Below are 26,200 nucleotides of genomic sequence, written 5' to 3' on the forward strand. Positions count from 1 at the left end.
GTTGCTCTACGCTGCATGGGACACTCATGCAGCGCTTAGACTAAGGCCTCATGCACACGACCGTATTTTGTTTCCGTGTCTGATCCGTTTTTTTGCTGATAGGATGCGGACCCATTCATTTCAATGGGTCCGCAAAAAACGCGGACAGCACACCGTGTGCTGTCCACATCAGTATGTCCGTTCCGTTGCTCCGCAAAAAAAAATAGTGAATGTCCTATTTTTTTCTAGTTTGCGGTCAAGGATAGGCATTATTACAATGGATCCGCAAAAAAAATGGATGCCATACGGAACGTCATCTGTTTTTTTTGCGGATCCGCAAATTGCGGGCCGCAAAACACATACGGTCGTGTGCATGTAGCCTAAGGCTACTTTCACACTTGCGGCAGAGTGATCCGGCAAGCAGTTCCGTCGTCGGAGCTGCCTGCCGGATCCGGCAATCTGCATGCAAACGGACAGCATTTGTAGACGGATCCGTCTCTCCGCATGTCATCCATTTCACATTTTTACCGGTCTGCGCCGGAAGGACGGATCCGGCACTAATACATTTCGGCAACTGATCCCGAATTTTGGATGGAGATAATACCGCAGCATGCTGCAGTATTTCCTCTGTCCAAAACGCCGTTCAGTGACTGAACTGAAGACATCCTGAACGGATTGCTCTCCATTCAGAATGCATGGGGATAAAACTGATCAGTTATTTTCCGGTATAGAGCCCCTAGGACGGAACTCAGTGCCGGAAAAGAAAAACGCAAGTGTGAAAGTACCCTAACCTGCCATAAAAACAGCTGTAAAAAGGCATATTGGCGGTCACTAAGGGGTTAAAGGGCCCCTCCTGCACACTAGCAGCCAGGAAACGTTTTCCGATAGCCAGTGACGTCTCCGACTTGCTAAACATTAGCACAAAAGGGGCAAGACAACTGAGTACCAAAATGACAGCACATCAATGGGGCAAAATCAAACAGGATGATGGAGAACCAAAATACCCTCTTAGGGCTCATGCCCACAAACATGTGTGCCCCATGTTTTGGACCGCAAACTGCGGTCCGCAAAGCATGGGACCGTTCGTATGCACGCTGTTTTTGGACCGATTCATTTAAATGGGACTGTGATCCACAAGAGACGGTCCCCACCGCCAAAAAATAGGACTTTTTTTTTTTTTTTTGCAGTGCGGAGTCACATTAGTGCTTAGTAGTGCTTCTATGGGCATCCGATCCGTGCCTCCACACAGCTCCGTATCTTGTGGATTGCGGACCCATTCAAGTCAATGGCTGTATGTAGGCCGCAATACGGGCACGGGGCACACATATGGGCATGAGCCCTTACAAAGGCCATGGCTGCAATGGTTTAAGTGCACACACATTATGCATTCTAATGTGGATATCTGCAAGTGGCATACAAGTAGGATGGGATTGCAGAGGTTACAGTCGCACACGGCTGCGTAAGCCTATTGTGAAACATGAAACTAGGAGGCAGTGCAGGGGTGCAATTACTGTGCGCCATTTTCATCATGGGCTAGCAGGATCGTCATCTGGGGCAGTTGCTGCCGCATACACTGAACCAAACAATGCACCTGATTCAGTGGACCTGAAATGTGTCAGCGGCAAAAGTTACAATCTTTGTATTACAGGATACCTTGAATGAAAAAAGTTGCAAGTCTTGAATTGTAAAAAGGTTGGAATCTGCAAACGGGGAGGGGGATTTTGGCTGGAACAGCAGTGTTGTCACGGCCATGTATCTCCTCCAGGTGACACCGAGGTCAGCTCAGGTGTTGCGCCTCTTCCTGTTTCAGGTGACAGACATCTGCTATGGCCATGTTGAGAGAGCAGGAAGAAGCTGAGCTGCCGCCTCTGGCCCCCTGCCTGGTCAAATTCACTCACTGCGATCGAGATATCTACAGCAGCGCTGTCCCTCAGCAGTGCCCGGTCTGTGGGCAAAATGCGGTGAGCTCCTGGCAGCTGGAGCAGGCTCCTGTCAGCATCCCCTGCCCTTTTGTTAATGCACACAGGGAAAAATGCTCTTTTGTACTGAGACCAACAAAAGGCGGCTTTTTAGGGTAAGTTAATCATTACTAAGCCGTGATCTACAGCTCCACTCATTAACCCACTAGACTGACCGTCGGGAGGAGTTGCTATGAAAATCCCCTTTTCAGCCTTGCAGGGCACGGAAAGCATAGACACACGGAGGGGATAGACACACAGACCCTTCACCGATATCTTCATGGATGAAACACCGACCGTGTTTACTTTCTACATTATAAAGTAATACAGAAGGATTCTTTGAAGGGAACCTGTTACTAGTGTTGAGCGAACTTGTGTTTTAAGTTCGGCGTCTAAAGTTCGGCTTCGGGTTTTTGAAGAATCCCGTTATGGATTGTAAATTCCGTTATGGTCATTGGTAGCAGAATCCATAACGGGATTCTTCGATAACCCGAACTTTAGACGCCAAACTTAAAACACAAGTTCGCTGGACACTAGCTGTTACCTCTACTGATTTCAGCGGGCTAATATTTAGTACCTTATCAGTATTGACAGCGCAAAGCTCTCAGCGCACGGCCACGTTGCGAGGGGAGATGAGTCCACTGTGACTTGTGGTCCCACTCTCCCCATGACTGGCAAGTTGTGGTCATGTCAAAGAGTCACTATTCTTTCACAAATTTTATTTAAAGAGGACCTTTCATGGGTTTGTGTGTTAGAAACGGGTATGCTTACCAGATAGGGCAGCCCCCTACAGATGCAAGGACTTTTTTTTTCCTAAAATACCCCTCCGTTCCAGCGCTGTGTCCCCCACTGCAACTGCCACGTCCAATGCAATTTGATAGGGCCAGGCAGGCATGATCACGTTTACACGGCCTGGCCCTGTCAATCCAAGTGAAGAGGGCGCAGCAATTTTTCCCAGTAATGTGTACACATATGAACATGGGACAAACACAGATGCCTTCAGCGGCCAAGTGCACATGTAACAGGTCAGTCAGTGTCATAGGTACAAATCTGCTGACAGAGGCCCTTTAACACAATCCTATCATTCTGATGCTGAAGTCACTGACCACTTACCTTTCTTTGTAGTCTTGCTATATGACATCTCCTGTACTATTATTTAAGTTTAAAAGGGGTTGTCCGCGCTTTTTACCATTGAGGATAATACATGGTCATTAATATTAAAAAGCCCGGACAACCCCTTTAATGATGCAAATGATCAGCGCATCTTATTGTTTCCTCCAGGGAGTACGATGGCTGCTCAGATCTTCACGTTGGCATCACCAGTTCTAAAGGTGAAGAAGGCTATATGTAACACAATTAACAAACTTTGATTATTACTCAAACTCTTCATTGGAATACAATGTTGTAAATGCACAAAAGAAAGTTGACAATGGGTAACATTTAGGGTTTATTCAGGCAAGACATATAAAACGCGTTCATGTTCCAGATGCTAGAAACGGGACGGAAATGGATGACGTCCGCGTGCGGTCCTTTTTTCCCCCACAGATCCAATGAGTTAAATGGGCAAAATTGGACCAAAGCAGTTAATGCAGCAATTTTCTTGTCTGTGCGGACTATCCGTCATGTGAACTCGGCCAATGAACATAATGGCTGCAACAAATGCCACTTATAGGATCCTCACAAAAAATGAGTACCGTGCTGCACACTTATATTTACTGTATCTGTTTGTATAGGAAAGCTCAGCAGACTGCAAATTAACAAAGAAATAAAACAGTATGGCTGTGCATACCGGCCTGACATATGCCAGGTGCATGGGGCACTATGGATAGGTCCGGTTTATATGCCGAACACGCTCACATCACGACGCATGAGCAGAGCCTAACGGTGCAAATCTGAACCATGTTTAATTTTCTAATTATCTTAACATGTAAAAGGTCTTCGTTAGACAAACCTATAAGGCCAGATCCAGACGAGTTCAATGCGTGTCAGTGTGAGTTCCCGTTCTGATCTCCACTCTTCTGAAGGGAGCGCACAGCATGATGTCAATTCAGTAGACTCCATGTCTCACAGGGACACACAGCCTCATAAATCATTATAATGCTGTGCGATCCTGGCAGAAGAGCGGAGGTCAGAACAGGACCTCACACTGATACTCGCATTGAACGTGCTAGTGTTCACCTGGCCTAATACACACCATAATCTCATTTCCTGCTCTCCCATACAGTGTGACCTTTGACATTTCGGATCCTTTCACTGGAATATCTTTTTACCCAAAATGCTAAATGAATGAGGAAACACTCCATCTAATGGGCTCCATCTACTGGGTCTGTCACCAGGAAATTCACCGATAAACCAGGCACAATGCTCAGCTGAATGTAATTATATATTTCACATAGAGATCTGAGGCTTCATTTTGCAGAAAAAGTACTTTTAATCCATATGCAAATGAGCAGTTAAGTGCACTAAGGATGTGCCCAAGCCACTCAGTGCACCCTTGCTCCTCCTGCTTGCCCTTCCAGCCCCTCCCTCTCCTTCTTGATTGTCTGTGCAGGAGCCTGACCCTGTCTTGTCTGGCTCTGGTGGGGCTGGCAGAGGAAGGTGGAAGATCAAGGGTGCACAGAGTGGCTTGGGTCTTCCCTCAGTGCACTAAACTGCTTATTTACAAGTGGATTAAAAGTACTTTTTCTCCAGAATGAGTAAACACATCGCTAAGTGAAGCCCTACAAGGCATTGTGCGTGGTTCCCAGCTGACAGACTCCAATGAAATGTGTTTATTTCCCCAGGAATTATCCATCATTACAATGAAAGCGGCTCCCACAAAGACGCTACTGGCTGGGAACAGTGTGTGAGCATACCATTAGTGCCGCCAGACCAATATGCCCTCATCCACCAGTGGGATTCCTATCTAGAAGTGTTCTCCTGCAATGAGGAATGGCTTCCTCACAGGTATATCTACAAGCTTCCTCTATAGACCTCTAGACCTTCCTCTACATCTCCAGGCTTCACATTTTAAATATCACAAACATCTCTTACAGATATGATGAAAACGACCACAACTGCTACACGTATGCCTTAACGTTCATCAACAGTCTCCTACATCTACAAGAGAAGAGAACATTTACCAAGGAGGAATTTACAGAAAAATTTGTATTACCAAGAACCCGCCGAGCATCTAAGTACATCACTCTGTGTCATGAGGTCACCAAAAATTATTACTATATAGTAGATCACTCTACACTCTAGTTGGGTGGGCCAGAAGTAAAAAGTCTAGGGGAGAATTTATCAACTGCAAAGAAAAAAAAGGAGCTCAGTCAGCACATCCCAATACGCAGGGGCACGTTGCCGTGGCTGAAAACAAAAAGTAAAAAATACAATGCAACAGCACTCTGCAAACCAAATAAAGTACAAAAAAGTATTCTAATGCTAATGCTACGCTTATTTAGTAAATTTGAGATTCTTGGCAAATACATTTTGTACAAAATTATTTGGGCCCGTCTGCCACACGTCAAGGCGATCTCTGTAAGACGGGAACCTAACACTAAATTCTACCTGTTATGTGCCATGACGGCCACCATACAATTCAGGGAGCTTAGCCTGCTCTCCCTCACTCACTGGAAGCCATTTGGCACCAGGAGAGGTGTGGAGTGGGCTTGGCATGCATGTTCGTACCTGCATTCCCTGGATTTAATGGAGGCCATTTTGGCACCAAAGATGACAAAAATTAAGGTGGGCCCAGCATGCATGTGGAACCTACACTCCCTGAATTGTATGGTAGCCGTCATGGCACATAACAGGTAGAATTTAGTGTTAGGTTCTCGTCTTACAGAGATCGCCTGGATGTGTGGCAGACGGGCCCAAATAATTTTGTACAAAATGTATTTGCCAAGCATCTCTAATTTACATAATAAGCGTAGCATTAGCATTAGAATACTTTTTTGTACTTTATTTGGTTTTGCAGAGTGCTGTTGAATTGTATTTTTTACTGAGAACTTATCGAGCCTTGCAGTCTAGAATTCTGGCTTCAAAAATTTGCAGAAAAATGGGCTTTGCAAATTTGACTTTTTACACAAAGATTTTGCAACATGTTGCATTTTTACACCACACAGTGGGTGGCAAAGTAGATGTAGTTAGACCATTGAGCTGATTTAAGGGCTCTTTCACACTTGCTTTCTTTTCTTCCGGCATAGAGTTCCGTCGTCGGGGCTCTATGCCGGAAGAATCCTGATCAGTTTTATCCTAATGCATTCTGAATGGAGAGAAATCCGTTCAGGGTGCATCAGGATGTCTTCAGTTCCGGAACGGAACGTTTTTTGGCCCGAGAAAATACCGCAGCATGCTGCGCTTTTTGCTCCGGCCAAAAATCCTGAAGACTTGCCGCAAGACCGGATCCGGAATTAATGCCCATTGAAAGGCATTGATCCGGATCCGGCCTTAAGCTAAACGTCGTTTCGGCGCATTGCCGGATCCGACGTTTAGCTTTTTCTGAATGGTTACCATGGCTGCCGGGACGCTAAAGTCCTGGCAGCCATGGTAAAGTGTAGTGGGGAGCGGGGGAGCAGTATACTTACCGTCCGTGCGGCTCCCCGGGCGCTCCAGAGTGACGTCAGGGCGCCCCAAGCGCATGGATCACGTGATCGCATGGCACGTCATCCATGCGCATGGGGCGCTCTGACGTCATTCTGGAGAGCCCCGGGAGCCGTGCGGACTGTAAGTATACCGCTCCCCCGCTCCTACTATGGCAACCAGGACTTTAATAGCGTCCTGGGTGCCATAGTAACACTGAACGCATTTTGAAGACGGATCCGTCTTCAAATGCTTTCAGTACACTTGCGTTTTTCCGGATCCGGCGTGTAATTCCGGCAAGTGGAGTACACGCCGGATCCGGACAACGCAAGTGTGAAAGAGGCCTAAGCCAGATTTATCAACTGAGACTCTTCAAAAAGTTAAAAAATTTGTTGCTATCTTATTCTAGTAAAGGATCGGTGTAGAAAGTGGAGTATCGTCTCAAGACATGAGGTTTATACTTAAAGATGCACCAAATTTAGCAAATATCATGTGACACTTGATCAATTGGGTGCAAATTACAGCAACAAAACTGACAAAGAATTCCCCTCATGACAAAACTCCTTCTTGGTACCTTCCCTGTGTCTACAAATTTTGGATCAAACTGGCACTCATTCATAATGCCTTCACTCCAGAATTCGAGCTTCAGTTGCAAAATGGGGCTTTTGTGACTTTTTGGGCTCACTTGCGCAAAAACCTTTTCTGTCTTTTTGCATTTTTATACCCCTCACTCCAGTTTTGAAATATGGGTGGGAAAGTTGGCGTGGTTTTATCTATGTTAAGGATTTTCACTCCAGATTTATCATTGAGACTTTTTTTTTAATAGGTAAAAAATTTAAATAAAAATTGCAATCTCACTCCAGTAGGAAGGTGGAGTAGGAAAACTGGAGTGGCTTTACTGGGCATAAGGTTTAGGGATGATACAAATGTATCAAACATGTGACATCCCACTCCTTCCCATTCACTTCCATGGGACAGCTCTCTCTTATACACTTGAATGGGAACGAGCCAACCCATAGAAGTGAATGGGACGGCTGCTTGCAATTACACCTGTTCCCAATGAAGAGAAGGCAGTGCTGCCACAGCATGCTCCTTCTCTTCAACCAGCTGATCGCCAGGGGCGCTCAGAGTTAGACCCCCGCCGATCTGATATTGATGACCTAATACGAGGAAAGGTCATCAATAAAAATAACTTTGAGAACCCCAGAATAAACTGACAAAATTTGATTTAGAGCTTGTGTCATTACAATACCAATAACGCATAACTTATTTTACGGATCCTATGGTTCTGAAGACATATGGCTGGGCATTATCAAGTAAAGCACCAGGCAGGTTTTGTAAACATTTTATTGTAAAAGTCATGTTATAATTCCTCGTGTTCCATTCTCTCGCGGGAGGAGATCCAGCGGTTCACAATGACTTCCTACAAAAGAGAAAGCTGAAGTTAGAAGGATAGTTTTAAAGGCATACTGGACTACTAATTTAATTCAATAACAGTGTTTGTGGGGGAGGGGGGCTCGCCAATTCCTGCAGCCGAATGAAACAAGCCTTAAAGGGGTCATGCAAGAATTCTTACGCAAGCACTTCAAACCCCAGTGCATATACCCTATTAGGACATATGGAAGTCATGGAGGAACGTGAGCCAGAATCCACTCTAGTGAATATTTTCAATACATCAGTTTGAATGAGCAGCATGTAATGCTACCAGATACGGAAGGCTTCCCCCAATCTAGGGCGATGTCTTCCATTTAATAAGAGGTTGCCTTTGTTAGCGGATTGCTGTACCGCCAGCTTCAGAAACACCTGGAAATGAGCTGTAATCGCTGGGGGTAACCTCCGGCTAGACAGACAATTAGGACGGTCCTACTCAGTGATCGTCAGACTTACCTATATGCGTGTGATTACAGAGATAGGAGTGCAAATGGCAGCACTTGCTGATTGACTAAGGGTCCATTCACACGTCCGTATGTGTTTTACGGATCCGCAAAATAGTGACACTGGCAATGTGTGTCCCATTTTGCGAACGTGTGAATGGACCCTAAGCCTGAAAAAAAAAATCAGGGATTTAAAGCAATACAATTCTGCACAACCACAATGAGGAGGAACAGGGGGCAGGGGAATCCCATTCTAGCAATCAGTGGGTCAGAACAGGTGGGTCCGCCAGCAATAAGGTGTTTCAGTCATCTCTCCAAACTTGCCTGAACTTTGAACTTCTTTATACACTCAGGGGTGTTCATGTCTTTTTCCGTGAAGCCCGGGGGTTTAATTAAATAACAGATCAGCAGCTCCTGCGAAGACATGCGGGTTACCACTTCACTCAGCAAACAGGCACGTTCTCACCCACATGACCAGGGGTTTCAGGTCAAAACACAAGTGAATACATTTTTATGTTTATTCTGTGTCAATTTCCTAAAATAGCTTCATAGCTGGGGGAGCTTGTGCCTATTCAGATACACAGTCAGCCTAATCTATAAACCTGGGGTACTCAACTGGTAGACCCCCCAGATCGGTTGTCATACATGCACTGAAGGAGTGCAGTGTCTCCCCAATATGTGTGAAAGTAGGGGAGCCATCAGGAGCGGTATACCACCAGGGACCCAGCACACAGGCCTCATGCAGCGAGAGGACCCGGGGGAAGTATAGAAGTATAGAAGTGTCTGTCTTGTTCATGCTTATTGTACTTTCTTTATAGTATGTATCTATACCCCTTTTCATATGTACAGCGTCATGGAATGAATGGGGCTTTAATAATAAATAATAATCTATTATCTATCAATATCTATCTATTTAGCAGTATATATCAATATATCAATATCTATTTATCAGTATCTATATCAATATCTATCTATCCATACATCCATCTATTATCTATCTATTCACTCTAAATAAACGAGAGTTGCAGCTCTCCAGCGAAAATCGGGTGAACGGCAAGTGAAGGTTTATTAGTCCATATCAGTGCGACGTTTCTGCTCCACCATGGAACTTTTTCATGCGTTGTGGTACATGTGAAACCGGCTCAGTTCCAACAGGAAGTAGAGTAGCGGCCATTATAGTAGAAGCCTGGAAATATCAAAGCAGCCATCTTGGTAAAGACACATAATTGCTATAGTGATTGCAACCATTGACATTTAAAAAGTGCTTAAAACTGCTGTAGACTGGTGAATACCCCCTAGCCTGGGACATACCGTAATTTAGTGGTACCCATAAATCAAATCCCACAGTTATGTGGTATAGTGACTGTTGTTGTTGTTCGTCCATCGTTTTCGATGAGGACCTTGACATCTGATAGATAGACCTTCGGCCATTAGCGATAATAAGGCCTATGTTAGCATTAAATGTTTTGTTACATGCTGAGCAGACAAATATATGTGTTTTTGTTTCGGCATTTGCAGCCCTGTGTATGCTTCTCCTGTACTAGGATTGTCCTTCTGGATTCGTATGTCTGGCAATCCTGATGGATCAGGGAACGGCATGTGTAACGTTCATGCGCCAGAGATTCGTACGAGGTAATGTTGATATCCAGGGACTTGAGAGAGGCTTTTAAGGTATCTTTTGCCCCCCATGCGATCGCTAACCCTGGGACAGCTCACCATAGAAGATCTGTCTAGGGATGCGGTGGTCTGGCATCCTTACGAAGTGGTCTGTGGTAAAGCGACTAGTAGGTATGGGAACTCCAAAGCTGTCTGATCTCCACTGTGTCTATATAATTTTACGGGCATGATCAGGGGTCTAAGGTCTTAATTCATTTTGGGATCTGGTTTCACTACTAACAAATAACAATAAATCTTGATGTAAATATTTCTGCCAAGTTTGCAGAAATGTTAACAAGGCGACATATTTACTGTTGGTGTTCAGCTCGGACTTCACTTGACCACAGACCCAGGTAGATTTGATATAAAATTGAATCAAACTGCATGGCGTCCACAGTCCACGTGTATACAGGCACAACTAATGGCTAGTGGCTTCTTCTAATGCATGCCAATCACTGACCCGCCTCAGCCAGTGATTGTGCATCTTCTGACCCTTCCTGTGTTTCGAACACAGACCAGAAAGCAGTTACTTTTTTTTTTATACAATTTTGCCCCATATCTAAAAAATATTTTTTTTCGCTCGTATCATCGACCATGGGTATAGCTGCTGCCACTAGGAGGAGACACTAAGCAAAAAAGTGTTGGCTCCTCCTCTCAGCTATACCCCTCCTGCAGACATTGAGCTAATCAGTTTAAGCTTAGTGTCCGTAGGAGGCAGGTCTGCCAAAGATCTTTCCTTTTTTCTTTTTCATTTTTTCAGCTTCAGGCTACAGGCGGGCTCTACCTGTTCCCACACTTGAGGGGGGGAGAGCAGTGGGTCCTCAAGCCCGCTGCTCGTTCCCCACCTCTGGAAGACAAGGAGGAACAGTGGATCTCAAATCCTCTGTTACCCGCCAGCTACAGTGTCACCTTGCTGCTACTTCCAAAAGTCCCCCCTGTTACCAGTGTAGCCGCCCTCCCCAAGAGGCAGCACACTGGGGAAGGTGACACTGCTGGAATCAGGGTGGGCAGAAACCATCTAGGTAAGTAGATTACCTACCTTCCCAGCCTCCCCCCTCCTTTTACTGGGTTCTAAGGGTTACCCTTCTCCTGCTGGGTCCCCTTCTCCGGTGTTCTCTAAGTGAACACAGGAAAATAGTTTTTTTCTTCAAAACCTTGGCCATGTTCCTGTAGCTGGTGACCCACCGGCCCTCGGTCCCACCTCCAGTCCCCTCACCTTCCTCCATGCCCTGCGGTGCATTCCCGCTGCTTTCCCCTCTGGGCATCAGTACGCCTGTTCCCGGCCTCCTCTGTTCGGGGGCAAGATCCACTCGGAACTCCTGCTCCCTCCCTACACCGCTCTCCCAGCTGGAAGTTCTTCCGGTCGGCCCCACCTGTACGCGAGGCCCCGGCTCTGCAGCCTACTATGCAGTGTTCTCCCAGAGTATTTGGGGGCGGGGACTGTGCACTCAGAGCGCGGAACTTCACGCCCATATCTTCTCTCCCCCAGCTGTCAACATAGCTCCGCCCCCAACCTTCTACTTAACCGCTTCCTTGCCTCAGCACTTCTGTTGCTGGGGAAAATATTTATTTATATACCGGTTGATAGCACTGGAGCTGTGTGTCATTTTTGTTGATTTTCCTTGGCACGCTCGGCGTCCCCACTCCTTCAGTAGGTGAAACGTCTGCACTGGTTGCCAGTTTTCTTCCTTCTCAGGTGTAGTATTGCGCTAGCAACAATTAATGTTGGCTACTGCTATTTCACCTAATTTTCAGGCGGAGTCTCTCCTCTGGAGAGGCCATGGGGGCTGGTATGGCCTCCCCCTATGAGGCAGTCTTTGCTCTGGCCGTAGATTTTTTGAGCTACTTCTGTTCCGTGGCTACTGCTGTGTGAACACTTCCCAGGGGGAGTGTTTGCGTTCTTCCTTCAAATGGCGACAGTTACTGCGTTCTGGCTTTCAGTGGGCGCGGCACCGGAGGTTCTTACCACATCCCCTTCTTCCATGTGGAGTATCGACCCTGGCGCTTTGTGCGGTTTATACAAAACATGTCTTCTTCTAGGGGTGGAACCTTCCCGCTAATTGTAGCTGTGCTTGGGTCTACATTTCCTTCTCCCACAGCTGGCACTGTGCTCATGTTCTGCCATCCCTGGGTGTGGTGGATCCACCAGACATGGAATGTATGGTGTTCCTGAGGAGGTGTCCGATAGGTACACTTATTCCTTATGGCACCGGTCAAATGCCTATGCCATGCTGCAGGTGATGGGTTGGCTCGCTTCTGGTGAGCATTAGTACGGTTTTCTGTACCTGGTATAACCTATGTAAACAAAGTGGTAATGGTGATTTTAGGTTAAAACATAACTTTTAATATATACAAAATTAGAATATGTCCCTAGATGCTATGATGAAAGGTAAAGAAAAAGTGCATGATGGCACCAGGGATACAAGTGTGCTTGGTGCACGGCGGCACCTTTAAATGCAAAAAATAATAATAAATGGGTGCACGGCGGCACCTTAGATAACCAGTAGGTCCTACCGTTGTGGCCGTGGTCCTCTGGTCTCTGGAGATGTCCAACGCAAAGGGGTTTTGCTGTAGAGAAGAGCGAAGGGGGCCCGGCGGGGATATTTGGTGGGTGAGGGGTACCTAGACAGCCCTAAGCTAAGGGTGCTATCTCGCCCCTAACGTCCTAATACGGAGCACCCGTTCTGAAAAGAACGACCCCGTCCGGAACCTGGCCCTTTTTCTACTTGGCCCTATTGTGCCCTAGTGTAGCTAGTCCCTACACGCATGTTTCATTTATGCTATAAAACTCATCAGGGGAATATTAGGCACACATAGAGGGGCAATATAATCTAATGACATATAGTGTTGGTAACTTATGATCAGTGAACAACACATATGTCATATATAATTAGGATGAAAATATGACACAAATGATACTGAAGCGTATTGGCCTTTAGTGAAGGCTCTAATCAAGTATCAGGGCTGGGTACTTGCCTAAGATATAGAGACAAGATCGAGGGGGTTACCTGGAGATAGTCCGGTCCCTCTCTTGGAGCGCAGCGGCGTGTCCAGAGGCCGTGATGAAGCCTGAGGCTTCATCACGGCCTCTGGACACGCCGCTGCGCTCCAAGAGAGGGACCGGACTATCTCCAGGTAACCCCCTCGATCTTGTCTCTATATCTTAGGCAAGTACCCAGCCCTGATACTTGATTAGAGCCTTCACTAAAGGCCAATACGCTTCAGTATCATTTGTGTCATATTTTCATCCTAATTATATATGACATATGTGTTGTTCACTGATCATAAGTTACCAACACTATATGTCATTAGATTATATTGCCCCTCTATGTGTGCCTAATATTCCCCTGATGAGTTTTATAGCATAAATGAAACATGCGTGTAGGGACTAGCTACACTAGGGCACAATAGGGCCAAGTAGAAAAAGGGCCAGGTTCCGGACGGGGTCGTTCTTTTCAGAACGGGTGCTCCGTATTAGGACGTTAGGGGCGAGATAGCACCCTTAGCTTAGGGCTGTCTAGGTACCCCTCACCCACCAAATATCCCCGCCGGGCCCCCTTCGCTCTTCTCTACAGCAAAACCCCTTTGCGTTGGACATCTCCAGAGACCAGAGGACCACGGCCACAACGGTAGGACCTACTGGTTATCTAAGGTGCCGCCGTGCACCCATTTATTATTATTTTTTGCATTTAAAGGTGCCGCCGTGCACCAAGCACACTTGTATCCCTGGTGCCATCATGCACTTTTTCTTTACCTTTCATCATAGCATCTAGGGACATATTCTAATTTTGTATATATTAAAAGTTATGTTTTAACCTAAAATCACCATTACCACTTTGTTTACATACATTCTAACTACTGGTGATCAAGTCACCAACCAAACATATAGCTCCTCCAGACTACCTGGTATAACCTACTGATTTCTGTGGCGCCTTGTTCCCTTCACATGTAGTGCATCACCTCTAGCATCTGCTACGGTGACAGCGTTACCTCCTTGGGGAGTTTGGGTATGCACATATCCAGTTTGCATCTGTGAGTTGTCTGCATTGCTCCCCTCACCGAGTAGAGCGGTTGTATTGTCCTTGTTGTCACCACTAACACTGGTTCTCTACTGAACCGTTCTCCCCTTCCGCAAGGTGAGTAGTGCACTTCCTCCAGTTACGGTTTCTGTCTGATTGGCCAGTTTCCATAGCCATTGGGTTCTCGTATGCCCCCTTTCTGCTGTGCAGTGCCTGCGCTGGTAGTATGGGTTCTGTTACCAGTTTTTGTCTGGGACTTTGTGGCATTAGACGTACACACTCCCTTCCTGGCGCAGTATTTATAACATCTCTGGTTCCTGTCTGGCCGTTTTGTACATTCCATCTGATAGCCACATTCTCTTCCTCTTTAGGCAGAGTTGTTCCGCAGTGGCGGTTGACCGTGTCTGATGGGTTTTACACATCCTTCATGTTTTCAGACATCGCCGTCGCTGTCCCCTTGGCCTAGGTATTTTTTTCTTTAGCTACCAGTTCAGGCAGCCTTCCATAGGTGTCAGACGGCTTCTCTCCTCTTGTTGTGGAGCTTACGGTCCTCCTCTATATGCCTCTGTTTACCACACTGTCCTTCTTGAAGGAACATCCTTATGAGGCAAACCCCTTGGCCGTAGGTCTGAAGGGGACGTTTTTTTGTTCCCGGAGGACACTCTTTTCCTACCAGGTTACTCCCCAATTGAGGGTTTTGGGTCGGTTCCACTCCCCATCCAGATTCTCTAGCCCTGACTTGTTCATCATGGTCCTGCTAGAGTGTTCTTCTCTTCTGGCAGCCCTACTTTTTCCCCCATGGGGGGGAGGGGGGGCAAGATTTGTCAAGTCTGCGGTTCTCGGGTCCTTGGTATCCAGACACCATTTTCAGTTTGTTTTCTTCTCATGCCATGTCGTGACTGTTAATCTCTCTAGGGTGGTTTTTTCCTGGGGTGCTGATCCTTGGTTTTCACTTCCTTAGAAGTCTCCTGGGCCCAGGCTCTGTTTTCTCTCTCCGGTATATTCTGCAGTTGCTCCGTTTGTTCTGGCGACTAACTTGTTTTCATTCTTGTCCATATGTGGATATTCTGTGTACTTTCCACTTCTTCCAAAGTCTCCTAGGCCGTGGCTTCTGTCCCCTGTACTGTTCTTTCTTCTGCCCAGCCGGAGCCTCTGTGTATTCAGCCGCTCTCTGGCTGGCCTTCCTGGGAAAGGCTCTTCCTGCCCCTTTTTTTTTTTTTTAAATCAGATCATTTTTATTAAACATTTTACAGTGTAAATACACGTTTTTCCACAATACATACAAGGATGACATAGAGACATATTATCCATAGGACTAATAACAAAAAGGGCACCAAACTATGTGTATTAATCCAGTCCACTCGACTCCAGTTCCATCCACCCCTTAAAATGTTGGCATTGTGCAGCCAGGAAGTACACCCAGGGGTTTGGCACTGCAAGGCCCCCTTCTGTTTTAGGATATTGCAAAGTTTCAAGCTTAATTCTCGGTTGCCCCTTCCGCCATATGAGCTCCCTGAAAGTAGCATTGATAGGAACAAATTTGGATTTTGACAGCCAGACCGGGGAGTTATGTAGAACATAGAGTAGCTGGGGCATCAACACCATTTTAATGAGATTAGCTCTTCCCGCCACCGACAGATATAGTTTACACCATGCCTTAGTCTTATTAAGAAATTTGATAACCAACGGGTCAAAGTTAAGGCGCCCAAAGTCTCGGATTCTCGGAGATATATGGATACCCAAATACTTAAAGGTCGCTACACATGGAATATTTTTGTCTCGGACTGTCTGTGATTGCACTTGCCCGTCGAGCAGCATAATCGCCGACTTACTCCAGTTAATAGTCAGACCCGACAGATCCCCGAAGCAATCAATGATTTTCATAGCCGCTTCCAACGATGGACCAGTATCTCCCAGAAAAAGCAGGGTGTCATCTGCATACATCGCCACTTTATTATTAACTGTCCCATATTGGAACCCCCGGATGTCCATTGATTTACGAATTGCTGCGGCTAATGGCTCAATCGCAACTGAAAATAGCAGAGGCGACAACGGGCACCCGTCTAGTACCCCGGCCCAGACTGAACTTGGGGGACACCCCTCCATTCGCCCTGATACATGCTTCGGGTTTAGAGTATAGCACCCGGACCCAGGATTCCTGCCCCTTTTTAAGGGTTCCTGGTGCATCCTTCCCCGCATTTCTGTGCGGGGCCTTATGACCGGCCTTGGATTCGTTCTGGAATTGTTCCCTCCCCATGGTACTGCTCTTTAATGTCCTATGGTCTTCTGTGTCCCCCAATGATACAAATGAGAAAATAGGATTTTTTTGTGCTTACCTGTAAAATCCTTTTCTCACTGAGTTCATAGGGGGACACAGCTCCCACCCCGTAAGTGCATTGCTGATTCTCCTTGATGGGTCCCTCCGGTTCTTGATTCTGACCCATTTCTGCCTTTTTTCCTTTTTCTAATTTTCTGTTGGCTTCTCCTACTGCTTTCATACAAACTGATTAGCTCAGTGTCTGCAGGAGGGGTATAGCTGAGAGGAGGAGCGAACACTTTTTTGCTTAGTGTCACCTCCTAGTGGCAGAAGCTATACCCATGGTCTTCTGTGTCCCCCAATGAACTCAGCGAGAAAAGGATTTTACAGGTAAGCACAAAAAATCCTATTTCCTGCCAGTGTTTCTAATGTATGTACCAGGATGTTCGTTTTTACCTTAGAAACATTCATAGTTGTCCTGTTGAGGCCAGATAAGGACCTCCACGTTAGATGCCGCAGAGGAGGTCCTTCAAAGTTTTCATCAACAAGGTCTACAATCACTGAGTAGCTGTAAGAAAATGAGAACGAGGATTATTATCAACCACTTTGTCCCAATTTATAAAAAAAAAAAAGCTAAATTAAAGGGGTTGGCTGCTGATAGGGAAATATTATCCAATGTAGTGTAAACAGGATTTTAATAAACTTACTAATATATCTTTAGTACTAGCTCTGCGCCGTTTTTGTGATTTTCTGGATTTTTTTTTTTTAAGATTCTGTCTCTCACAGTTAAAGTTTACCTACGATAAAAATTACAGACCTCTCTATTCTTTGTAGGTGGGAAAACTTGCAAAATCGCCAGCGTATCACATACTTATTTTCCCCATATATTTTTATTTATTTTTTGTTACCATAAAGCTATTTATTATATTACTATTTTTTTTATAGAAAAATAAAAGATTTTTAGTTATTTTTTATTTTTTGGGGTCAGGATTTTAATTAAACTTTAATGAACTTAATGTGACTAGACATGGCCTAACAGCTTTCCATGAGTGTCAGATCTGGAGGCCTTTACTAGGCCCCAGCTGCCATGGCATCTCATCAGCATTGAAGAGCTGCCAGCCCTGTTCACTCTATAAAATTCCGTAGTTGCTGAGGTTGCTATTGACAGCGGCATCTAAGAGGCTAAAGGGATTCTCCAGGAATGATTTCAAATGGACGCCAGCCACCTGTCCTAGAATGTGAGAAGAACTGGTTGCCTACACTCGCAGAGCTGCCTAGAGGAGGGCGAGAGGGCGAGGCCTCATTACACATTATGCCCTGGCATTTGCGTATACTACATAATGGGGAGGATAGCATATCATAGGCAAAATTGCCACGTAACCTTAGGCAGCTCTGCAAGCGGAGACAACTAGTCCTGTTCACATTCTAGCACAGGTTGCTGGAGGCCATTTTAAATCATTTCCGGAGAACCCCTTTAAACAGTCAGGATGTCAAGAGTGTATTACAAATGCAATAGCACTCTGCAACCAGCACTCTGCAACCAGCACTCTGCCCTGCCTCCATGCTGGATGCTGGATGAGGCATTGGTGTACATTTTGGCCAAAGCGTAATAAGCCACTCACTACGTCAAGGTCGCCTCTATGAGTGGTCCCTAACACTAGTACCTACCTGTTATGGGCCATGATAGCCACACAAAGTCCAGGGAGCGCGGGTACAGCATGCACGCCAGGCACACTCTGCTTTTAACCCCGTCCGGTGCCGTGACAGCTTTCATCGGATCCATAGCGATGTGCACCTGCATACAGGGTTGTGCTGACTGAACCCCCCACATTTTTTCTTAAGAGTGTATTACAGTTAACACCCACTGCTGCATGGACACAGCTCCTGCACCCGCTACCCACTGGATGTACTATTATGCCCTACTGTGGTTAGAATATCACTATTAGGATGTAACAGTACCTCTATTTGTGGGCAGGAGTTATACAAAGATTAAAGGGGTTTTCCGGGAGTACAATATTGATGACCTATCCTCAGAGTAGGTCGTCATTATCGGATTGGTGGTAGTCCAACTCCTGGCACCCCCATGATTAGCTCAGACAAGCACTGTGACATCCTCGCAGCATACAAGCAGAACGCTGTATAGTGGCTGTGCTTGGTACTACAGACCAGACCCATTAAATTAAATGGGACTGATCTGCACATTGGACATCTGACCAATTAACGGGATGTCACTAGCCTAGGAAGAGGCAGCGGCGCAAAACGGTTTCAAGCTGTGGATCAGTAGGGGTGCCAAGAGTAGGACCCCCCCCCCCAATTGATCTGATATTGATAACATCTCTTGAGGATACATCGTCAATATTTTTCCCCTGGAAAACCGCTTTAAGATCTAGCTGAATAAAACCAGAATGCCCCTTTAAGTTACATAATAGAAATATTACATTACATAAGGATATCATTCAAGGACAGGTACCAACCTTGCATGGTAGAAGGGTGGCCCTTTACGATACAGCACTGAAAAACAAATAAAAAAATCTGATATATAGAACATAAGTCTTAGCCGACTGATGGTAAACTGACTGATGGGGACTGAGGACGTGTCAGCCCTCTAATGGCAGGGAATTGAAGAGGTGAGTACTCTTTTTTTTTTGGGTCATTTTACAGCCTTGGGGCTCCTTTTCTAAGGAGTCGGACACCCCCTTTAACCCCTTTGGGACACAGCCTTATTTCACCTTAAGGACCAGTCCATTTTTTGCAAATCTGACCAGTGTCACTTTAAGTGGTGATAACTTTAAAACGCTTTGACTTATCCAGGCCATTCTGAGATTGTTTTTTTCGTCACATATTGTACTCCATGACACTGCTAAAATTTCCAAGTTTCAATTTCTCTACTTCTATAATACATAGTAATACCTCCAAAAATAGTTATTACTTTACATTCCCCATATGTCTACTTCATGTTTGGATCATTTTGGGAATTATATATTTTTTTTGGGGGGATGTTACAAGGCTTAGAAGTTTAGAAGCAAATCTTGAAATTTTTCAGAAATTTTCAAAAAAACTATTTTTAGGGACCAGTCCAGGTCTGAAGTCACTTTGCGAGGCTTACATAATAGAAACCACCCAAAAATGCAGCGATACCGGACGCGGCGATACCTAATATGTATACTTTATTTTCCCCCCTATTTTTTACCAATTTTCTTTAACTTTATTTGGAGAAAATTAAGTTTTTGTTTATTTTTACTTGAAACTTTTCATTTTTGCGGGGGTGAAACTTTATTTTTTCACTTCATTTTTTGTCCCACTTTGGGACTTGAACTTTTGGGGGCCTAATCCCCTTACAATGCATTCCAATACTTCTGTATTGGAATTCATTGGCTGTATGAGTAATACAGTGAGTGTTACTCATACAGCTTCCGGCCTGTGAGATCCAGGGGGCTGGATCTCACAGGCTCGTCACAGTAAGGCAGTGCGATGCCTTCCTTAGGCATCGCGCTGCCTTCCAAGCCATCGGGTCCCCCCTACAGCCGCACGGGGACCCGGTGGCACCGCCCGCCGCAACCGCAGGTAAAAGCCGCAAACCGCAGGTCTGAATTGACCTGCGGTTTGCGGTGATCGCCGACACGGAGGGGGTCACGGGACCCCCCCGCGCATTTAGCCAAGGTGCTTGCTCAAGGATTTGAGCAGGCACCTTGTTCTGATCACCGCCCGCCACCCTGGTGGTGATCGGAAATACACATGACGTACCGGTACGTCATGTGTCCTTAAGTACCAGGACAACATGCCGTACCGGTACGTCATGTGTCCTGAAGAGGTTAAAGACTGTGTGTGATAGATATACTGACTTACACAGGTCTGTTCCATACTTCAGTCCCACTTTGGGCACCCAGCCCTTGCTCCGGAAATGGTGATAGGCCATATAACACGTCTGGAAGTTTTCTTGTGCCGCACTAAACACTTCCCACAATTTTAAAATCGTTAAAGGTTCCTAGGGAAAAATAAGTCATAGTAGATGAAATAATTGGTTCAGATATATGATTTCTAGACAATATATGCAGGTATATGCTGTACAGCTTCAGTAGATCTGTGGCAGTTACCTGATCACCCTTTTCAGCAGTTTAGGATGTGTACTTCATAATCATTCTGCTGACCTCCTGTCATAAACTTGTTTTTATACACAGCAGCCAATCAGAGGAGGCAGCAATAGTCTCAACCAATGCTGAGAGAGGAGGTGTGTCTCAGACTACCTCTGACTCCCTGTAGGCACTGTAGCTAAACTGTAGTCACAGATCACAGCTCTGTCCTAATGGAGCGGAGCTAAAAAGCTGCTTAGGAGCAGATGAGAGACAAATAAATAGTAGATAATCATACCCTGTAGGGACTGACATACATATCATTTTCAGCTTTAAAGAGGTTATCTGGTAATACCTATGTTTTAACTGATGCTCCACTGCAGCCAATGACTGGCTTGAACGGTGGCATGTCTCTTGTGGACATGTCACCCCTTGAACCCAGTCATTGACTGTATCTGTGCAGGTCCAGGACCATGGCAGGTAAGAAGTAAAGAAGCCACCGACTCGATGGACATGCGGGGGCCAGCATGCCGTACTAGAGCTGCGGGGAGCAGGTAATTATGAATCTTTCAACAGTGGAGGCAGGCTGCACTAGATAAAATGTAGGTATTCTCGAAAAAAACCTTTAATACAATATAAAAAATTAAAAAAACTATAAACTATAGCAAACTACATTTTCGTGAATTCTGCTACATTTCAACTTTTTTGTAGGGAAGAAATAGTCCTTTATCTGGACAACCACTTACTATACCCACTATTCAGAAGCTTTCCCTGATAATACCAAATGTGGATGCTGGTGACTACAGACCTCTTACAGTATATACTGTGGTGTATACAGCCACTTCATTGGGAGTCACAGAACTTTCTGTGTCTATGTCCTATGTTACTGCCATTTTAAACAGAATTTAAGTGGAGACCCTCTGTACAGCACACAGTGTTATGCCTAACAAATGGCTTGAAGGGTCTCTACTGGATAAACCATATCAATACATCTTACCTTTCTATAGGTTATGGACAGACACCCCAAGGCATATACCAAGAAGAAGGCCTAAGAAGACAAATATGTTAGGGCTAAGTATTCAAAATATGTATTATATTCCATATTTTGGTGAATACAATATCTCCTTATGGACAGCACCTAAGGAGTCTTATAGGCCAGGCAATGCTCCTCTGGAATACTTGGAAGAGGGAATGTAAATGAGCTCTTAGCAAGCTCAGCCTCTGATGCCACCAGATGTAAGGTAGCTATCCTATAAATCAATGTTTGACCTTTTAAATAGGCCTTGAGATATGACTTGGAAAATAAATAATCCAACATCTCATCTGCAGACGGCTGTTTAGAGGCGATTGCGCCTCATCGGTGCCGAGCAGAGAGTACTGGCTTAACTGGGTGACAGGCCTAGGTCAGGATTCGGGGAGTTAAGCCAGTTCTCTCTGGTCTGCACTAATGAGGGGCAATCACCCTGAAACAGCTGTCTGTAGATGAGATGCTGGCTTGTTTTTTATCTAAGTCAAGGCCTGTTTAAAAGGACGACCATTGATTTATAGGATGGCTACCTTACATCTGGAGGCATTAGAGGCAGAGCTTGCTAACAGCTCAGTTACATACCCTCATCCATATGAAACATTACAGATGAAAAAACGTACTTCTTCATGGCTGAGTTGTAAGTACTCAAAAATTCTGAATGGATTCCGGCGACAAACCAACTTTAATTTCTTCACCTCCTAGGAATAGAAGCAAATCATTAGCTAAAAAGACTAAAGTGTGGACCATCAATGTTATTTACTTCACATAATTAATCTGTAAGACTCTACTTGCCAAAGAGGAAGACAGAATGACAGTCACACCAGTGTATATATAACAGAAATCCTGCATTTGATATTGATGTAGAAATCTGTATGTCCAGCTAACACGGAAATGTGGCTGTGAAAATCCAGGTATGGTCACAGGTCACAGAAATCCTTAGCTTTGCAATGAATAACCACCAAAATGAAGACAGTCTGAGGCTGTACTACTGCGGCTGCATCACCTTCCTCTGCCTACTTTGTACTGTATCTAAGACAGATTTTTTGGGGGGACTGATTTATATAATAATACAAGAATTACCAATAAGACATGCCACTTTCAACCAGCTGGTCTTACGTGAGGTGTGTTCTCATGAGTAAAGCCCCATTCACACGTCAGTGATTTCTATCAGTGATTTTGAGCCAAAACCAGGTGCGGCACTAAACACAGAACAGGTGCAGATCTTTCCCTTATACCTTATGTCTGTGGAGGCTTCACGCCTGGTTTTGGCTCACAATCACTGATGGAAATCACTGACATGTGAATGAGGCATAAAACAGACAAGATTCAACAGTGTATAATATCAGGTCCACTATAAAAGTGTACACCAAGGATGCTCAACCTTTGAACCTCCAGCTGTTGCAAAACTACAATTCCCAGAATACCTAGACAGCCTACAGCTATTAGGGCATGCTGGGGTTTGTAGTTTTGTAACAGCTGTAGGGGCAACATGTTGAGCATCCCTGATGTACACAATTCAGCTTGAACACAGACTTAAAGAAGTTATCTCATCACACTGGTGACGAATTGCTAGGATATGCCACAAATGTCAGATAGGTGTGGGTGCCCCTCTGGGAGCCACACCTATCTCCATTACGGGACCGCTAAAGTGAGCAAAGACCAGCTGCACATGTGCGGCCACCCTCTATTCATTTCTATGGGAGTTCAGAAAAATATCTGGCTTGGCTATTTCCAGCCGTCACACAGAACTGAACAGAGCGGTGGTCGCACTTGCGCGGTGCACTCTCTATTCCTTTCTCTGGGACTGCCAAAAGTAGCTGAGTGTCCTCGCTTTTTTTGGAACACCCACAAAAAATTAATGGGGAGCAAATCATCCACACGCAGTGTGCTCTCCTTCACTTTTGGGGGCCTGTTTAAGAGGGGCCTGTTCAGAGGTTAAAGTCACACATATCTGATATTGATGAAATGTCCTAGCAATATGCCATAAAAATCCAAGATAACACAACCCCCTTGAGATAGCTATTCCTCCTGTCCTCCCTACACATGCACGTGAACATGCTGAGGCCATTAGAAGATACTGGCACTGTGTTGGGACACCCGCCATACACATTACACGGTTGCCCGGTCCTGCTGAAATCACCAGGTTCATACAACAGTCATCTAATGTGTATGTCCACCTCCTAATTAAGCACTTGAGAGTTTCCTTACACCTCTTTCTTCCTCCATGTCTTCAGCCTCCGCTGTAGTGTCCTCTTCTACCATGACATACTCATGCCCCATATCTTCCCTAACACTCGTTCCTCCAGTTCCAGTGTGAACAGTCAGTTTTCCGGGCTTGCACCCACAATGTATGATAAAGTCATCATGCCTATGGCAGTGCATCTTTTCCAGAACGTCTTTGTCTAGCGGAGTACATGGGCGATTGGTGTCAAGGTCCTCCGACCCATATTTTGATAGAGGGTCATAATCAGGATGTCCTTCCCGAACTATGTCTTCTTTAGTGGAAGCCTCCGGCTGTAGCTCCTCTGCGGAACCCTCCAACGTTTCAGTCTCATCTGGCAGATTTATAGGACTAGTATATTCTCCAAGTATATTATTAATAGACTTTGAGTCCATATTCTGTCCTTTTAAAAGTTCTTTGGCCCATTCTACATGATGCTGATACCTATAAAATATAGCATTTTCCAAATTAGTTACATATGAAACACAACGGCAGATACATCAAGAATTATACACAAACGAGGCATCTAAACCTGGCCATAAGCAGGAGCTAACTGTTGGATGAAAGAAATGATTCCCGACTATTGGCCATAATCATCCTCCTGTTGTAGTGTTTGAAACCTCTCTGGTTTTCGTCTAGCTGCCTACAGATCCCTAGAACATCGGGGGGCTATAGCCGTACTGTGACCCATTCCCTCTGTGATTGGTCAGCATCTAGTAGAAATCAGAGTAATGTTCTTACTGCGCCTGGCTGACGGTCCGACCTGATGCAGCCGATGGCGTCACATTCTATACATTAGGCCGATGCACATGGGGACACACGTAGTAGTGCCATGGGCTCCGTAATTGTTACAGAAGCACTGCACCCAATGTTATCTGAAATATGCACATAAATTATGACCTATCAGCTGTTGTTAAAGGGTAACTAAACCTCTGCTAAAATAACGAGGCAGAAGCACTGCTCAGGGCACTTTGCCCCTTCCGCTATCATCGGCTCTGCTTGTCTTTTGGAGGGTGCAGAGTACACAGATGCATAGAAAGTATATGGGATCCAAAAGTTGAGCAGAGCCAATGAAAGCAGAAGTGACTTAGTTTAGTTACCCTTTAATCCATGGACACGCACAGAAACGCGTAAGCTGCTGTGGCGGGTACCCGATGGGTAACAAGGCAACCCGATGCCATGCACAGGCTGCCCAATGCCTTGCACGGCACCTGGACCTGCCTTCTACGGGTGCCCAGGAGATCCAGCCTCAGGCTGGGTCTCCTGACCTAGGCAACCTGTTAGTGTATGACTCAGTGTAATACACTAACAGGCAATTCATTACAATACAGATGTATTGTAATGCATTGCAGAGGGGATCAGACCCCCAAAAGTTGAAGTCCCAAAGTGGGACAGAAATAAAGTTTAAAAAAAAAAGCCCCAAAAAAGTGTTTTTAATAAAATAAATAAAGTTTCAAGTAAAAAAAGAAAAAACGCCCCTTTTCCCTGATTTTCATAATAAAAAATAGGAGAAAAAAAACCACATATTAGGTTTCGCCGCGTCCGTAACGACCGGCTCTATAAATATATCAGATGATCCACCCCGTCCGAGAAACACATTAAAAAAAAAATAATAATAAAAACTGTGTCAAAAAAGCCATTTTTGTCACCTTACATCACAAAAAAACACCAAGCGATCAAAAAGGTGTATACCTCCCAAAATGATACCATTAAAACCGTCACCTCATCCCGCAAAAAATTAGACCCTACCTAAGACAATCGGTCAAAAAAATAAAAAAAATATAGCTCTCAGATTATGTAGACACTAAAACATCTTTTTTTGTTTCAAAAATGGTATTATTGTATTAAAGTGAAATAAATAAAAAAAAGTTGACATATTAGGTATCGCCGCATCCGTAACAACCTGCTCTATAAAAATATCACATGACCTAACCCCTCAGGTGAACACTGTAAAAAAAAATCAAAATAAAAACTGTGCCAAAACAACCAATTTTTTGGTCACCTTGCCCCATAAAGTGTAATATTGAATGATCAAAAAAATCATATGTACCCAAAAATGGTACCAATAAAAACATCAACTCTTCCTGCAAAAAACAAGTCCCTGCACAAGACGATCGGCAGAAAAATAAAAAAATATGGCGTTCAGAAAATGGAGACACAAAAACATATATATATATATATATTTTTTACATATCTATTATGTAAAACTGAAACAAACAAAGTAGACATATTTGATATCATTGTGTCCGTAACAACCTTCTCTCTAAAAATATCACATGACCTAACCCTTCAGGTGAACACCGTAAAAAAAAATACAAATAAAAACAGTGCCAAAAAAGCAATTTTTTGTCACCTAACTGTAATGACCGGTGTCACGCACAGGGAGGAAAAAGGGAAAGCCCTGCCCAAGGGAGAGGGAAAGGTGGTGACCCCTAACTCACCTTGCGGCTGGCACCCGACTGCCCTGACGTCCCTAGACGGGTTCCTCACCCGTGCGGCGATCACGTGCCTAAACCCTGGCTTTCCCTAAAATGAGCCCTAGATAGTGAACGGGCCGGTGGGATCGCTAGTCCGCA

The 26,200-nt window shown here is 45.0% G+C and overlaps 2 protein-coding genes across 7 annotated transcripts in view; one reads left to right on the forward strand and one right to left on the reverse strand.

Moving 5' to 3' along the window:
* The first annotated feature begins 1,638 nt into the window (after nucleotides 1–1,638).
* On the forward strand, nucleotides 1,639–5,288 carry MKRN2OS (MKRN2 opposite strand). The gene is made up of 4 exons (XM_040407749.1): nucleotides 1,639–2,053; nucleotides 3,219–3,268; nucleotides 4,721–4,883; nucleotides 4,973–5,288. The coding sequence occupies exons 1-4, from the start codon at nucleotides 1,806–1,808 to the stop codon at nucleotides 5,178–5,180; spliced, it is 669 nt and encodes a 222-aa protein (XP_040263683.1). The 5' UTR covers nucleotides 1,639–1,805; the 3' UTR covers nucleotides 5,181–5,288.
* Nucleotides 5,289–7,837: 2,549 nt separating this feature from the next.
* TSEN2 (tRNA splicing endonuclease subunit 2) overlaps nucleotides 7,838–26,200 on the reverse strand; it is a 37,379-nt gene continuing 19,016 nt past the window's right edge. For all 6 annotated transcript variants that reach the window (XM_040407373.1, XM_040407371.1, XM_040407374.1 and 3 more), the window contains exons 5-12: nucleotides 23,612–24,068; nucleotides 22,024–22,101; nucleotides 21,374–21,424; nucleotides 20,153–20,291; nucleotides 18,781–18,817; nucleotides 16,763–16,874; nucleotides 8,699–8,788; nucleotides 7,838–7,923 (exon numbers count right to left, since the gene is read on the reverse strand). In XM_040407373.1, coding sequence (XP_040263307.1) covers nucleotides 7,864–7,923; nucleotides 8,699–8,788; nucleotides 16,763–16,874; nucleotides 18,781–18,817; nucleotides 20,153–20,291; nucleotides 21,374–21,424; nucleotides 22,024–22,101; nucleotides 23,612–24,068 — 1,024 coding nt within the window. In that variant the 3' untranslated portion in view covers nucleotides 7,838–7,863. The remainder of the gene's footprint in view (nucleotides 7,924–8,698; nucleotides 8,789–16,762; nucleotides 16,875–18,780; nucleotides 18,818–20,152; nucleotides 20,292–21,373; nucleotides 21,425–22,023; nucleotides 22,102–23,611; nucleotides 24,069–26,200) is intronic.

Source organism: Bufo bufo, chromosome 9 (genome assembly GCF_905171765.1).
Source record: "Bufo bufo chromosome 9, aBufBuf1.1, whole genome shotgun sequence".
Classification (NCBI taxonomy): domain Eukaryota; kingdom Metazoa; phylum Chordata; class Amphibia; order Anura; family Bufonidae; genus Bufo; species Bufo bufo.